The sequence below is a fragment of the Myxine glutinosa genome, chromosome 3 (assembly GCF_964187855.1).
Source record: "Myxine glutinosa chromosome 3, kmMyxGlut1.1, whole genome shotgun sequence".
In the NCBI taxonomy this organism is placed as follows: Eukaryota; Metazoa; Chordata; class Myxini; order Myxiniformes; family Myxinidae; genus Myxine; species Myxine glutinosa.
This window is the reverse complement of record NC_136263.1, coordinates 82356018-82371840: the sequence shown is the minus strand read 5'-3', so window position 1 is coordinate 82371840 and position 15823 is coordinate 82356018. Positions and strand designations below refer to the sequence as shown.

The window sequence follows — 15823 nt, the reverse complement described above, 5'->3', positions numbered from 1 at the left end:
TCTTTCATTTCCCTTTTCTCCCACCTCTGGAACAAACTCCCCCACTCCCTTCAATCCCACTCCTCCCTCCAGGTCTTTAAAACAGCTGTTCACCACCATCTCTTGTCTTCCCCCATCCAAAACCTTGATCTCTTCTATCCCCGTTAATTCTTCTTGGCACTTCTACTTAAAAACCGCTTGGTCCTCTGTGAGTGCAGCGGGGCTTTGGACATGGTTAGTAGCATGCAAAAGGAGTTTGAGATAACCTACCACACCAACAGAGGGTGAAAAGATCGAAGGCAAATTTAATATATACGAGTAATAAAAACATTTTGGTTATGCAAAAGGATGCAGGGATGGTACTCCAAAAAGTATGCAAACAAGGCAGGAATGATCCTCAGAAATGATCATGTGAAACCATCCCCAGATCTTTCTTTGAATAATGTGGAAGGGGAGGAAAGTGGGAGTAGGGGGGGATGTGGTGAGGGGTATGACAGGTACGTACACACACACACACACACACACACACACACACACACACACACACACACACACGCACGCACGCACACACACACACACACACACCACACACTCGCTCAGGTGTGTATGTGTTCACAAAATATTTACTCGTTCGATACCATACCATTGCAGGATCATTTACCAGATATTTCCACTCAAATGTGGAAATAACCAAGTGTTAGCCAAGTGTAGACACCATGTCAATTTGCTGGGTGTTGGTCCTTCTCTCACCAGCCATGGCACTTCAGCACAGGACTTCTGTGACTCCATGGTACCGACTCGATCTGTAAACTTTCCCACCCGGATTTCTGTCAATGGCAAATCCTCTCTTCTGGACTTGATGACCAGCTTCCCCTCAAATGTCTCCTGCTCTACATTTGTTCCAAATGGTTCATTTGATCACGTGCCTGTGAGAGTCGACATCTCTCTGGCTATTCTCTGAGATCCGCCTCAGCATCAGGAAGTCTGGCAGTATACTCAGGTTGTCAATGCAAGTCTGGCAGTATACTCAGGCAGAGACTACAAGCAGCCACCCCATTTCAGGACTGGTTCCTTTCTCCCTCCTCCTTTCTCCCTCCTCCTTTCTCCCCCCTGCTTTCTCCCTCTCCCTCCTTTCCGCCTCCCCTCTCTTTCCCCCACCTCTTTCCCCTCCCTTCTCCCCCTCCTCTCCCTCATATCTCACCTCCTCCCTTTCCCCCTCCCCTACCCCTGTCCTCCTCCTTCCCCTGTCCTCCTCCTTCTGCTCACCCCTCACAACCCTCACCGCATCCCCCTCTCCTCCCCCTTTCCTCCCCTTCCACATTATTCAAAGAAAGATCTGGGGATGGTTTCACATGGTCATTTCTTGTAATCATTCCGACCTTGTTTGCATACTTCTTGGAGTACCATGCTTGCATCCTTTTGCATTAAAAAAAAAGAAGTTTTTATTACTTGTATATATTAAGTATGCCTTTGATCTTTTCACCCTCTGTTAGTGTGGTAGAGTATCTCAAACTGCTTTTGCATGCTACTAACCATGTCCAAAGCCCCGCTGCACTCACGGAGGACCAAGCGATTTTTAAGTGGAAGGTTTTTAAAGGATTTATATTTTCCGACCACGTGACCGATGTCATAAGTTTCAAACCCGACTCAAACTGGGTAACCTGCCACATATATAAAGTTTCACAAAGAAAGGTTCATTTTCCTATCCAATATGGCTGCCAGACCACATGACCGATTATGTTCTCATTATTGTGCTGTGTGTTCTACTTTATGTTATGTGCTATGTATTGTGCTATGTGTGCTTCACTGTTGCCCAATGGTAGTTGATCAAATATGTGAAGTTTGACATCGATCGGATAAGCGGTTTCAGAGAATAATTTTTTTTTTTCCTTCAATGCAATATGGCTACCACAACACGTGGCCAATGATGTTTTATTTATCAATATTTAATCCTCATAGCTATTCAATGACGTTCATAAAGTTTCGCATCAATCGGTTTGCTGGTTTGAGAGACGGGTATTTTTAAAGGTTTTTGTTAAAATCCAATATGGCTGCCAAATCACATAATGTATGACGTCATTGTAACCAAAGTTTTTTTTTTCCACATGGGTAATCGATCACACCTGTAAAGTTTCGCATTGATCTGTATAGCTGTTTCGTAGAAAGATTTTCAAGGGTTTTTTTTATTTTTATTTTTATATGGCTGCTTTTCAAAAAATATATATCACCAATGATGTTATTGATGTAATTCACTGAAACAATGTCTTAGTAGATCACTCTCAAACATTTTCGTATTGATCAGATAAGGATTTTGATGCATGCAATAATTATGACATCATTGTTAACAAATGTTGTTCCCCTTGCGGAGTTCATGACCTGTGCCAAGTTTGAATTTTTTTTATTTGAGCAGTTCCAGAGAAGATGTCCAAAGGTTTTCCTTCTTCCAACATGGCTACCATACCACCTGACCTATGACATCATAGTTATCTTTAAAAATTATACATGGGTCAGCACTCTGATGTTGAAAGTTTTGTGTCAATCGCTCAAGTGGTTGCTGAGAAAACAAATTTAAAAACCCTTCGGTACCCTAATAAACCAAGTTTGATCCTCACATCATTTACCTTTTACCTGCCAATTTTACTCGCTGTACTCTCCTAAGTGCCTATTGACTGCTCTCGCCTGCAATTATCTACTCTAAAATAAGAGTTTATTACGTTTTACCACTAGTCCCATTTTTGCTCTGCAAGTGTATTAGATTCTTGCTTGAGCTACGTCATTGACATCTTTTTTTAGTCGGTTTGCATTTTTAATCGAAATATGAGCATCAATCCATGTAGTTTTAATGATTTGTGCTTTGCATGAGCTCGAACCTGCTTTGTTTTCAGCACATTGTTGCTGACTGAGCCTGGCTAATATTGGATTAATACATTTTTCAGCTTCTGGTGCTTCGTGCGCACCATGGAACCCTTGACTGTTTTCAAATTTGCACACTGCTTCAAAATTCCTGAAAAGCAAATAGGAAAAAAATTGTCTGTTGCTGTTGTCCTTATATCGACTTTTCAAGACATTATAAATTATAGCTTTCTTTTCTTTTATTTCTTATGAGGAAATAATCTTGGGCAAAACATTTTTTCCAATATTTTATGAGATTTTTTTTTTTTAAACATCTTGCACTAAATTGCCTTCTTGGTTTTGCTGTAATTCTTGCAATTTTATGTAATTTTTTTTTAATGTTCAAAAATTTGGGAGTTACTTGGTTTATAAGGAACGTTGAGCTGGTTGTTTCATCGACATGAAAAATAAAAATCACGGTATATTTAATTGGCGAACATTTTTATGATCGTTGCCTTCATCAAATTTTAAATCGTTGCATTAGTGAATTTGACTTTCTTGCTTTGTTAGCACCTTTACTTGTCTGCAGGTGCAGTGGCCCGCTGCAGCCACTGAATGTGAAGCCTCATGCTGGAGAGCAGATCAGATTACATTTTGAGATATGCAGTACAGTATTAGCATCCTTGCTACTCCTGAATTTTCTGTCTTTTTAACGAATAGTTTTGATTTATTTGGAAGTGTTGGACTGGGGATAATTAAGAGGAAGACAGGGATTTCTACAACATAGACTTGTCATTTAAAATCTTGCCATGCACTTTTCCTCTGTTTTTTGATCAGTTATTTATTTCTCCCGACATATCAACACAAATTGCTGTTTCATCGTCTCTTCATTAGCATGTGTGATTGTTTTACAGATACGTTACAAAGGCCTTCAATTTCTACCTTTTCCCACGACCACCGTTCCGTAATTCTCCAGACACAACTTTTGTGTGCCAAGTGAGTAATTTATGTGGTTCATATGTTTCCACTGACATGTTTTATTCCTTTTTAAGCATTTTAATTGCAACATATTCCTATTGCTTTTTATTTCCAGAGTTCCAGTATTGACTTTCTTGCAAATCAGGGGTTTGATTTCAATAAAGTCTTCCGAGAAGGTGCGTATCCATTTTCATTGTATTGGGTTCATCATAGATTATATCGTTATGGTTTTGAGGTTTTTAACAGCCTACGGCATTTGTCATTTTATAAATTCTTAAATTGTTGGACTTGTACTAGCAACTTTAGGATCAAATAAAATGTAGTCACCTGTTTATTATTCCTTTTAATTTTTGACTCTTTTAGAGTTGCCTCTGCAGCTGAGTTTGTGTAATCTGTGTAAGAACTCTTTTTTTTGTATACATAGTCATGGCTCGCGGAAGAGCGAGGACACAAAACACGACATGACGAAAGGAACGACAGAATGAGAAGGGGGAAATGCCCAACAGCTAAAATGCCCAACTTCTACCCCCGCTAATTTCACCCCAATTCCACTTTTTTGAAATACCAACTTCTGTCCTGGAAGTCCTTGGTGTCCTTGTGTTTTATACTTCTCCCACCCTTCCCCCCCTTCCCACGCCTCGTCCCCCCAAGCCCTCTCCCTCCCACACATCTCCCTGCTCTCAAATGTTGTGTTTGTGTGCTTCCCCTTCTCTCCCCATCTTGTCTTCCGCTCCCTCTTTTTATATATTTTGTTTGTCTGGTTGATTTGTTTGTGAAGTAAATGTTAGCTCTTTCACGAGCCTCGATTCAGTATACAAAGAAAAAAGAAAAAAAAAGCAGCCAGAAGGATAAAATAGACAGATGGACAAATATGGGAATGTACACCCAAAGGTATAACTGAGATCTGGAATTCTGGTACTATTAGTAAAGGAGGGTTGTGGTGGCAGGGGAATGCTAGAGGACTTGGGACAATGTGGGAGGGGGTGGTGTCGTGAAAACATAAAGTGGTTAACAGTAATGCACCCTACTCCATAAAAACGGGTTGCCTTTCTGAAGACAAACATCCTAACAAGGGTAGATGGAATATTGGTTAAAAGCACGAAGGAAATTAATGCTCTACTAACACCACAGGACATTGGGGCATGTTTGCCAGCAATCGAGGATGGAAACAGAAAGTTATGGAAAAATAAGCTGTTTCAACAGAGGCATTTGGGAAGGACAGTAAAGGGAGCTGAAATATTTTTTTGCCAATATGAACTTGCCTGTGATCATTTTAAACTGGGGCCGTTGGCAATTTGGATGCTAATTTCACTGTGCCATGTTGTTTTTCACACAACTTTGGCCTCCATGATCATCATAAATTGCTTATGAAGTGTATAAATCAATACGTGCCTCTTACCCAGAATATGAACCTGTTTGAAAATACCATTGAATGAATACAAACCTTAGTTATTGTGGATTAATATTTTGTGAGTATATTATGTTAAGAAACCGATATCATTGTGACATCTTGGTGACATCATCAAATCATATCATCAAATCATGGTGACAACAGCATCATTTCGGGTTTTTTTTTCCTTTTTTGGTATCAAACATTATTTTCTCATTTCTAAATTGGCAGGGATGCTTGAAGTCATCGAATTATTTTATTGTTTAAGAAAATTCGTTTTAATCTTCCTACCCTTCAAACTCTCATTGCTGTAGGTATTCCTTACCTGTCACGAGATGCTGAACAGGAACTGCGAGACCTCCTGGAGGAGAGGCAGCGGCAGGCAAATGAAGCTGCATCCTCTGCTGCTCCGGTCTCACCATCAACACATGTCATACCAGATGAACACAAGGATTACATTGCTGGCATTGTGTAGGCCTTAAGGAATTCCACCCATCACTTTTTGAGGGTTTTTGATCATAGGGATTAGCTGTAAAAGGGAAGGGTGTGGAGTAGATTTCAGAAATAGATGATCCTTGATTGTGTTGCCTATAGTTAGCCCGTCCCCCATGCAGTGGGAGACAGGGTTTTGCAATCACGTCTGTGTGTCTGTCCAGGCTCTGCAAGTGACTGTGTGTTTTTTTTTTCCATTTGAGTTTTGTCATCAAATTTTCAACAAAGCTTTATTATGAGAATATGGAGAAGACAAATTAATATTTTGATCAAAATGTCACCGTCATATACAATTGTTGATTTTCATCCGATTGACCCAAAATTTTAAGAATTCGCATATTGGGTTACTGAATTGATTCTCCAATCAAAAGCTCGAAGGCAATTGTTTTTTTTTATATCAAAAGGTCAAGGTTGCATAGAATATCAATGTCAGTCATTTCAATATGTCAGTGACCAGGAGGGTTGTTTGAAATACCATTGAATGAATACAAACCTCAGTTATTGTGGATTAATATTTTGTGAGTATATTATGTTAAGAAACCGATATCATTGTGACATCTTTTGTTAGGTGGCAACAGCATGATTTCGGTTTTTTTTCCTTTTTTGGTATCAAACATTGACAGCAACGAAGGTTGGAAAGGGTGGAAATGCGAATGGTTCGATGGATGTGCGGAGTATCGTTGAGAGGAAGACAAATGATGAATTGCGAAAGATGATGGGAATAGAGCCTGTGATTGATGCTGTGAAGAAGAACAGGTTGAGATGGTTTGGTCATGTGTTGAGGAAGGATGAAAGTGACTGGTTGAGAAGAGTGATGGAAATGAATGTAGAAGGAAGTAGAGGACGGGGAAGACAGAGAAAGACTTGGCTAAAGATGGTGGAAGAAGAAATGCGGGCAAGGGGGTTAACAAGGAGAGATGCAGAAAATAGGGCAAAATGGAGAAGATTGTCATGGGGACCGCAAGGCTAACCCCTGTTCTAGCAGGGAAAATGGCCTTAAAATGCCTGTTGTTGTAGTGACCAATATGACCCAATTCAACAAGTGTAACCTGTGTTCTGTCAAAAAGGTCAAGGTCATAAAATCATTTTCCATCTGATTGACTTGAAATTTTAGCAGGGTTTACATATTAGGTCATTGAAGCCTATTGCTTTTGTTGCCAAAAGGTCAAAAGGCCAAAAGGTGACCTTAAATTGTCAATGCTTTTTTTTTATTTTTTATTTTTAGCTGTTTTCGTCATGTTCAGCATGAGGAAGAAGTCCAAATACAAAGCGGATGTGGACGGGCTTTGCATTTTCAGATGCTTTCTAGTTATGTAAGCTTTCCCACTTGCCCCGAGCCTAGGTTTGAATCTCGGCCCAGCTATAAACTGTCATCCTGGTGTTTTCCATGCAGGGTGATGCATCAATGTGTGTGCCGTCTCTGAGGTGGATGTTAAACTGGGCTTCTCGTCTGCCATCTGCCAGACTTCTCGTCTGCGAAAAATAATGTTTGTGGACATTAAAGTCTCCATGAGTCCTTCACAAATATTATGCGAGATATCACCAGCACCCTGGCCAAATTCCAAATTCCTGACCTGACCTCCTGTGTCGGATTGGTGACCCATCCAAGATTGTAACCCTAGCCAAGAAACTGCTTCAGCAGAACCGACGCTCTGTATGGAGCGTACCTTAAATGAATGTACTTCTGATTTTATCTTTTTTTTTGATGTGCATAGACAACAAAAACAACAGGCATTTTAAAGGCAATTTTCCCTGCAAGAACGGGGGTTAGCCTTGCGGTCCCCATGACAATCTTCTCCATTTTGCCCTATTTTCTGCATCTCCCCTTGTTAACCCCCTTGCCCGCATTTCTTCTTCGACCATCTTTAGCCAAGTCTTTCTCGGTCTTCCCCGTCCTCTACTTCCTTCCACATTCATTTCCATCACTCTTCTCAACCAGTCACTTTCATCCTTCCTCAACACATGACCAAACCATCTCAACCTGTTCCTCTTCACAGCATCAATCACAGGCTCTATTCCCATCATCTTTCACAATTCATCATTTGGCTTCCTCTCTCTCAACGATACTCCACACATCCACCGAACCATTCGCATTTCCACCTTTTCCAGCCTTCGTTGCTGCTCTACGTTCATTACCCATGTCTCGCTCCCATAAATCATAACACTTCTCACACATGCAGCATACACCTTTCCCTTCAGCTTCAACGACGTGCATAGATGTAACTTAAACACTGTACTCTGGTTGCTGGGTCCATTTCCTCATGATATTTTCCATAATTCTTTCTGAATGTTGAGAACATTTATTTGCAGACAACCCTTCATCTTGTTTGGTTCAACATTATTTTTCAGCATTCGTGTCAGTTCAGCATTATTGTGCCTTGGTTTATTGTTTATGGAATGAATCAGTTGTTTCAACATCAGTTATTATAGCTGAAGCAAGTACAATTTTTTCCATGCAGGCAGAGGGTACAGGAATTCCTGGAAGATCTGGCTTGTGAGACAATGGATCTGGAGCCATGCACAGGGTGAGATCAGCAAACATGGCACCATTTACACGGATGGCCTGGAGCTAGAAAATGTCATTGTGCCTGAGTAAATTGCAGATATTGATAGCTATGTGTGAGGTCTGCATGCTGTCCTACATGGGAACTAAGATTGATAACCAAGACTCGAAAAATGTTGTGCCTGTCCTTGTCCCTTCAGGCACCAAATGCAAAATGGCATGCTTGACACGTCTCCAGTGTAAAAACAAAATGGTCACTGAAGCCAAAATTCCACTTGACAGTACAATTTCTCCAGTGTAGAAGTTCAAAACAAAATTTTATTTTGTACCTTTTTTGTGGAACTCACTGAAAAGTCTACTGTTGCAAACGAATCATTTTATTTGATTCGTTGAGATCACTATCCTTAGAAAATGTACAGTAACACGTGATTCCTAGCTCGCTGAAAAGTCTCCATTGTAATTACATGGATTTGCTGCAAATGTTCTTTATGACTTTTGTCACACAATTTATTTCATTTTGTCGTATGGCTCTGGAAAGATTTGATGCTTTCATCATGGGACAGAGCCTGTGATTGATGCTGTGAAGAGGAACTGGTTGAGATGGTTTGGTCATGTGTTGAGGAAGGATGAAAGTGACTGGTTGAGAAGAGTGACGGAAATGAATGTAGAAGGAAGTAGAGGACGGGGAAGACTGAGAAAGACTTGGCTAAAGATGGTGGAAGAAGAAATGCGGGCAAGGGGGTTAACAAGGAGAGATGCAGAAAATAGGGCAAAATGGAGAAGATTGTCATGGGGACCGCAAGGCTAACCCCCGCTCTAGCAGGGAAAATGGCCTTAAAATGCATGTTGTTGTTGTATCATGGGAGACTGTAACAGAGGACGAGTGCCTTGCGGTAGGCTAGCTAGCCCTTTGAAAATCGGTGAACAGAGGGTTTGTGGTCAGACGACTTGGCCAAAGAGATGCAGCTACACCAATAACATCGTTATTTATTTAGCTTTGCCGTCGATGAAAGCTTTGTGCCACATGGATGTAAAGTTGTGACAATCTGTGTGGACCGTCTATACCGTGGACACAACATGTACTAAATATGTAGGGAAACCAGGAAAAGACGGGAATATCCATGGATCGGTGAACAAAAGGAATTTGTGAAATGGTGTGATTAATTCTGCACTGCCTCGTAGATAGTAAGGTGTAAATTGGCAAGTACAATCCACATGTTCACGACCCTAAAATGGTGAGGAAGAAGTAAGGTAACAGGAAAGGTCAAGGACATTGTCATATGCATGAATCATAACAGGAATATACTAGAACACACTCAAAAGAGGCGATGATCCACGCCGTTGTTTTCTCTTTGGGCAATACCACCCCAGATTGTGCGAACCTATGCTATCGCTTTGCCGCGGTTTGAGCAAATATAGCCCTACACTAATTTCCATATACTATTCTTCATTGTGAGCTCAAAGTTGAACTCATCTACATATTAAGTAGCGGCGGTTTTGTTTCCGTCCGTCACGCTACGTCATTACGTCTACTATGATGTAGTTATGGCGTAAGATGGCGTACGATGGCTGACTCCACCGACCACCATTTTAATTTATATGCTGTTCAGGCTGAACACGTCGTCAAAGCCGTCATACCTGTGTTACGTGGTCCCCTCGGTGACTACCTGGTCTCGGTGACCCCCGGACCGTGAGAGGACCTTCGCCAGAAAGTAGTATTATATAGATGCGCTTTCGCAACGCAATCCCTATGAATTCCACCCACGAGACACTGATGTTCAAGAATATATTTCCCAATGGTACTGATACCATACAATTTCCAATGACACAACCACGGAGATTTTCCCCGAGCAATCAACAATACACCACCATCAACAATATTTCAATGACAATCAATTCCCTATGAATAAGATGGCCATCTTATATACGTGTGTCCCGGTGAGTACTCACGACACCCTTATGGTCTCGGTCCCGCACAATGTCTCTGGGCCCCTCCTGACCAAGATGATAGTCGGCGTCACCGCACTCGGGCGGTTGAACGAACTCCGGGTGGACGTCTCCACCGGGCAGGTATCGTACCAGGCCCCGCGGCTGCAGCCTCTCGTGGCTACGCGAAGCGGGTGCGGTAAAGCAAGCCAAAAGCCCCACGCCACTTGCCAGGCGTGCTAGGCCCCAACCTGCGACTCGTACGCGTCTTTTTAGACGGGGCCGCGAACGGTACCAGACGCGGGGTCGATGCACGGCCCCACGTCAACTTGACGTCTCCACCGGGTCGGTATCGTACCAGGCCCCGCACTCCTCTTGCCAGACGGGCTTCGGAACGCCGCTTTGTCACGCAGCGCAAGGTCGAGGCCACCTTTCGTCCGAGCGGGGCGAGGAAGAACAAGAAGAATACTCGTCCTTTTTTCCTCGTGTCGTTTTCTCTTCCGTTTTCGGTCACTTCCGTTTCCGGCCACTGGTTCAGAAGGGCTCCTGACCCTCCAATCACAACAACCCTTAATATACTACACACGGATAAGCAAAGATCTGAATATTAATTCACATAGATATGTAACACTCCCCCCCTTCAAGAAAGAAAGTTTGACCCCAGCGAAAACTTTCGTTGCCGGCCAACTTGGATAAATAAACCAGATAACTCAACCCCCAAATCCTCAGTTCCCCTGGGCAACAATTATCCCAACTCAAAAATAAAGCAACAAACTCTCACAAAACCCCCAGATTACTCCCTCTGGACTAAACACCAGCAACGACATTGTCCCTGCCAAATCAAACTCCCTCTCATGACCCTCTGACTTTGACCGTCAGCTTCTTGTGAATGAAGGTTAAGGGGTTGATCAAAGATCCAAAGTTACGCAACTCGATAGCACTTTTTCCGGGAGGCCAAGCCGAGTATTCACTACATGGATGCCTTTAGGAACGTGAAGTTCACGGTTAGTCCGTGCAGGAAAGTTCTCTACATGGGCGCCTTGAGGAACGTGGAGTTCACGGTTAGTCCGTGCATGAAAGTTCCCTATATGGACGCCTTTAGGAACGGCGTTCACGGTTAATCCGTGTAGGAATCTTGGCTCAGCGGCTCCGCCGCATTCAGTGCTTCAACTTCTCAGAACTTCCCTAATAATTATGGTGGGACCCCTTGTCCCTGTAGTCCCACGAATAGCGGTCTCCTTCTCGGCCACTACTTTGCCAATCCTTCCTTCGGGAGCTGCCGTAACTCAGGGAGCCTCCATAATAATATTGATTGCGGCCACCACCAAAACTACCGCCCAGTTGTCCTCTCCTGTAGACCTCTCGACGCCTACGAAATGCCTTCCCTACTGTTATGGTCCGACCCTCCAAATCCTTGCCATTCCAATTCTTCTCTGCCTCTCTGGCGTCTTTGGTGCTGGCAAACGTGACAAAGCCGAACCCTCTGGACTGTTGCGTTTCCCAGTCTCTTACCAACCGCACGTCCACCAGCGGCCCATATCTGTTGAAGACAGAGGTCAGAACTTCTTCCTCTGTTTTGAAGTTCAGTCCCTCTACAAATAACTTGGCACTTTTGTCGCCATCCCGAGCTGGTGTGGTCTTATTTTCCCTGCTGGGCTCTTGACCAACCCTCAGGTTACCATAAACTTGACCCCCGGCCAAATCATTCCCGATAACCACAGATACACCCTCTACAGGAAGCGTGGCTTGTAAACCGACGGTGACCGGTCCTGACACCAAATCGGACTCCAAATGGATGACATGAAGGGGAGCACTAACACCGCCCCCAATCCCCTGTAAACGAACACTATCCCCCGTTGCCGTCTCCTCGGACCATGGCAAAATGCCTTCAAGCATTAAATATTGATGTGCCCCTGTGTCCCTCAATATCCTAACCGGTTTCCGGTTAGTCGAGGCTCCATCCCGTGACACAAACCCCTCTGAAATAAATGGTTGGTAACCCTTTTGATGGCGATTTCTTACGCTAGCCATCGCATTCGGAGTGGTAATAGTCGGACTCCGCTCTGGGTTGTCCCTTTTCATGAGGTAACAACTGGACATCAAGTGTCCAGGTTTCTTGCAAAACGCGCAAGTAGGCCCGGAGGAAAAACTCGTGGTCTGCCTCGGGCCCCCTGAAAAATAAGTTGGTCTTGGGCCCACAGCCCTCTGACTTCGAACAGGTGGGGTATCCGCGTTGTCCCCCTCATCCTCTCGAGGCCGCCGCCATGTATTGTCGTTCTCCGCACCTGCTGTTCCCCACCTCCCCTGCGGAGATCTAGGCGAGGAGGTAGGTTCATGGACCCCTATTCGGTGGGTTAAGGCATAATCATCTGCCATGGTGGCTGCGTCCCACAACTTTGGTACTTTCTTTTCCTGCAGGTACACTTTGATGTCCTCGTGGACACACTGCTGAAATTCCTCCACCAGGATCAAGTCCCGCAATGTTTCGAAGTCTTTCCCGACTCCTTTTGACTCACACCACCGATCAAACATGTTTTCTTTCACTCTGGCAAACTCCACATGGGTCTCACTCTCCCTCTTCCTGGCATTCCTGAATTTTTGCCTGTAAGCTTCCGGAACCAACTCATAGGCTTTGAGGATGTGCTTCTTCAGTACCTCATAATCTGCACATTGGTCCATTGGTAGCGCCGAATAAATTTCCTGAGCTTTCCCCACCAGCACACTTTGCACGAGTATGGTCCAGGCCTCCTCCGGCCAATTTAATTGTCGAGCCACTTTCTCAAAGTGTGGAAAAAATTTCGCGACTTCCTTTTCAATGAACGGTGGAACCAGCCTCACATGTCTGCCCACATCCCAGGTTCTCTGGTTAGGTGTCGACCCCGTCAGCAAGGGTGGTGCCTCTCCCCGTTCTCTCATTACCTCCAGCTCCTTGAATTTGATTTCTTGCTGAAGCTCCATGTCACGTTCCTTTAATTCCCTTTCCGCTTTTCTCTCCTCTGCTTTTCTCCCTTCTAACCTTTCCTGGAGTTCTCGTTCCACTCTCCTTTCCTCTGCTTGTTTCTCTTCTCTCCTCTCTTCTGCTTTCCTTTCTTCTTCTGCTAACCTTTCCTGGAGTTCTCGTTCCACTCTCCTTTCCTCTGCTTGTTTCTCTTCTCTCCTCTCTTCTGCTTTCCTTTCTTCTTCTGCTCTTTCCTTTTCTGCTTTCCTTTCTTCTTCTTTTAACCTTTCCTGGAGTTCTCGTTCCACTCTCCTTTCCTCTGCTTGTTTCTCTTCCCTCCTCTCTTCTGCTTTCCTTTCTTCTTCTTTGATCCGTTCCTGGCTCCGTAACTGCAACTCCAGTTTCCGGAGCTCCACGTCTTCTGGTTCTTCGGGTAGCCACTCCCAGGCTAACTCGTCCCATGTTCCTAATCCCACCATAGATTGTATCACCGTGGCCTGCAACTCTGCCTTCCTCAAATTAGTTCGGACCTCCAAGTTAAAATGTTTGGCCAATTTCAAGAGGTCCGACTTTAGCAACGCTCGGAACTGTGCCTCACTCGGGGTTACCCCAAAGTTCTGTGCCACAAACGCCATGGTGCCTATCGTTAACACCTGTTAACCTTCACCCAAGACTTTACCCCAATTTCTCAAAAATTTTTCCAATTAATAATTAATTAATAAATTTTAATTAATAAAAATTCTTATTTTATTATTTTATACAATTTTAAATCCCGGACGTAGACCCAATTGCGAATCGTAATTTGGACGGGCCCCCAATTCTGTTACGTGGTCCCCTCGGTGACTACCTGGTCTCGGTGACCCCCGGACCGTGAGAGGACCTTCACCAGAAAGTAGTATTATATAGATGCGCTTTCGCAACGCAATCCCTATGAATTCCACCCACGAGACACTGATGTTCAAGAATATATTTCCCAATGGTACTGATACCATACAATTTCCAATGACACAACCACGGAGATTTTCCCCGAGCAATCAACAATACACCACCATCAACAATATTTCAATGACAATCAATTCCCTATGAATAAGATGGCCATCTTATATACGTGTGTCCCGGTGAGTACTCACGACACCCTTATGGTCTCGGTCCCGCACAATGTCTCTGGGCCCCTCCTGACCAAGATGATAGTCGGCGTCGCCGCACTCGGGCGGTTGAACGAACTCCGGGTGGACGTCTCCACCGGGCAGGTATCGTACCAGGCCCCGCGGCTGCAGCCTCTCGTGGCTACGCGAAGCGGGTGCGGTAAAGCAAGCCAAAAGCCCCACGCCACTTGCCAGGCGTGCTAGGCCCCAACCTGCGACTCGTACGCGTCTTTTTAGACGGGGCCGCGAACGGTACCAGACGCGGGGTCGATGCACGGCCCCACGTCAACTTGACGTCTCCACCGGGTCGGTATCGTACCAGGCCCCGCACTCCTCTCGCCAGACGGGCTTCGGAACGCCGCTTTGTCACGCAGCGCAAGGTCGAGGCCACCTTTCGTCCGAGCGGGGCGAGGAAGAACAAGAAGAATACTCGTCCTTTTTTCCTCGTGTCGTTTTCTCTTCCGTTTTCGGTCACTTCCGTTTCCGGCCACTGGTTCAGAAGGGCTCCTGACCCTCCAATCACAACAACCCTTAATATACTACACACGGATAAGCAAAGATCTGAATATTAATTCACATAGATATGTAACACCTGTCATATATCACAGTCGCCATGCTCTACCTTTACGTTTTTCATTCAGTGTGAAACATAAACAAACAGATTGTTAAAATCACCAACAAAATATCGAAAGCATAGACGTTACGGATCTTCCAACGACACAGTACGTATGGGCCTTAGGCTTAGTGCCTTCATGCCTCACTTTCAGGTCGCTTTGGACAAATCAGACCAGGTTTCTTAATACAATAGTATCGTTTTCGTAATAATAATAATAACGTCAATAATAATAATAATAATAATAATAATAGTAAATATAACGAACACTTTAATCCCAATGTCGTGAATGCAAAATTACTGGATGGAAGCGGTGTATGGTTCATGAATCCATGATAAGTGGTGTACGGTACTGATAACCGTGGAAGTAAGGAATTGGACCTGGTTTCCTAATACAGCAGTATCGTTTTCGTAATAAAAATAATAACATAACGTTTAAAAAAAAAAAAAAAAAACACCTTTAGAGGCCATTTTTCCCCGCAAGCGGGGGTTGGCCTTTTTCGGGAACTGTGGTTGTTGTTTTTCGGTCCCCTTTTTGAAGCAATGTTTTACGGCCGGATGCCCTTCCTGACGCCAACCCTTTTTGCCGCCTTTAACGACAAGCAGGGAATTACCAGTGAACTGGTACTCAATTTGCCGACCTCGGAAGGATGACAGGCTGAGTCAACCCCCCTGGCGTTAATAACATAACATGTTATTGTTAACAATAACATAACATAACATGTTAATAACATGGCGTACAATAACATAACGTTAATATTATAATAAATCTAATCGTAACACGAATCCCTCCAAAGTGACTGCAAAGTTACTGGAGGTTAAAATATATTGTTGCGGATCTCGAAGCACGGCGCTCCCCTTACCGAGGGGGGTAATCCCCTCGTCTATTAAGCTGGCCGTCTCCGGTCCTGGAGCTATGACTTCGCTTCCGGTCAGCGCTGAATAGGGTGGTAGGCCAATTGTTCCTATTACCTAATTACCAGCGCCTTCCGGTAAGTGAGGAAATGACCCCCGCCCGAGCCGCGGC

The 15823-nt window shown here is 44.0% G+C and overlaps 1 protein-coding gene across 1 annotated transcript in view; it reads left to right on the top strand.

The window, feature by feature from the left end:
• The window catches only part of LOC137423420 (poly(A)-specific ribonuclease PARN-like), a gene marked incomplete in the record, with an annotated part of 200382 nt that overhangs the window by 66202 nt on the left and 118357 nt on the right, over positions 1 to 15823 (top strand). The window contains 4 exon segments of the mRNA XM_078774234.1: positions 3726 to 3807; positions 3905 to 3965; positions 5494 to 5650; positions 8131 to 8196. Coding sequence (XP_078630360.1) covers positions 3726 to 3807; positions 3905 to 3965; positions 5494 to 5650; positions 8131 to 8196 — 366 coding nt within the window.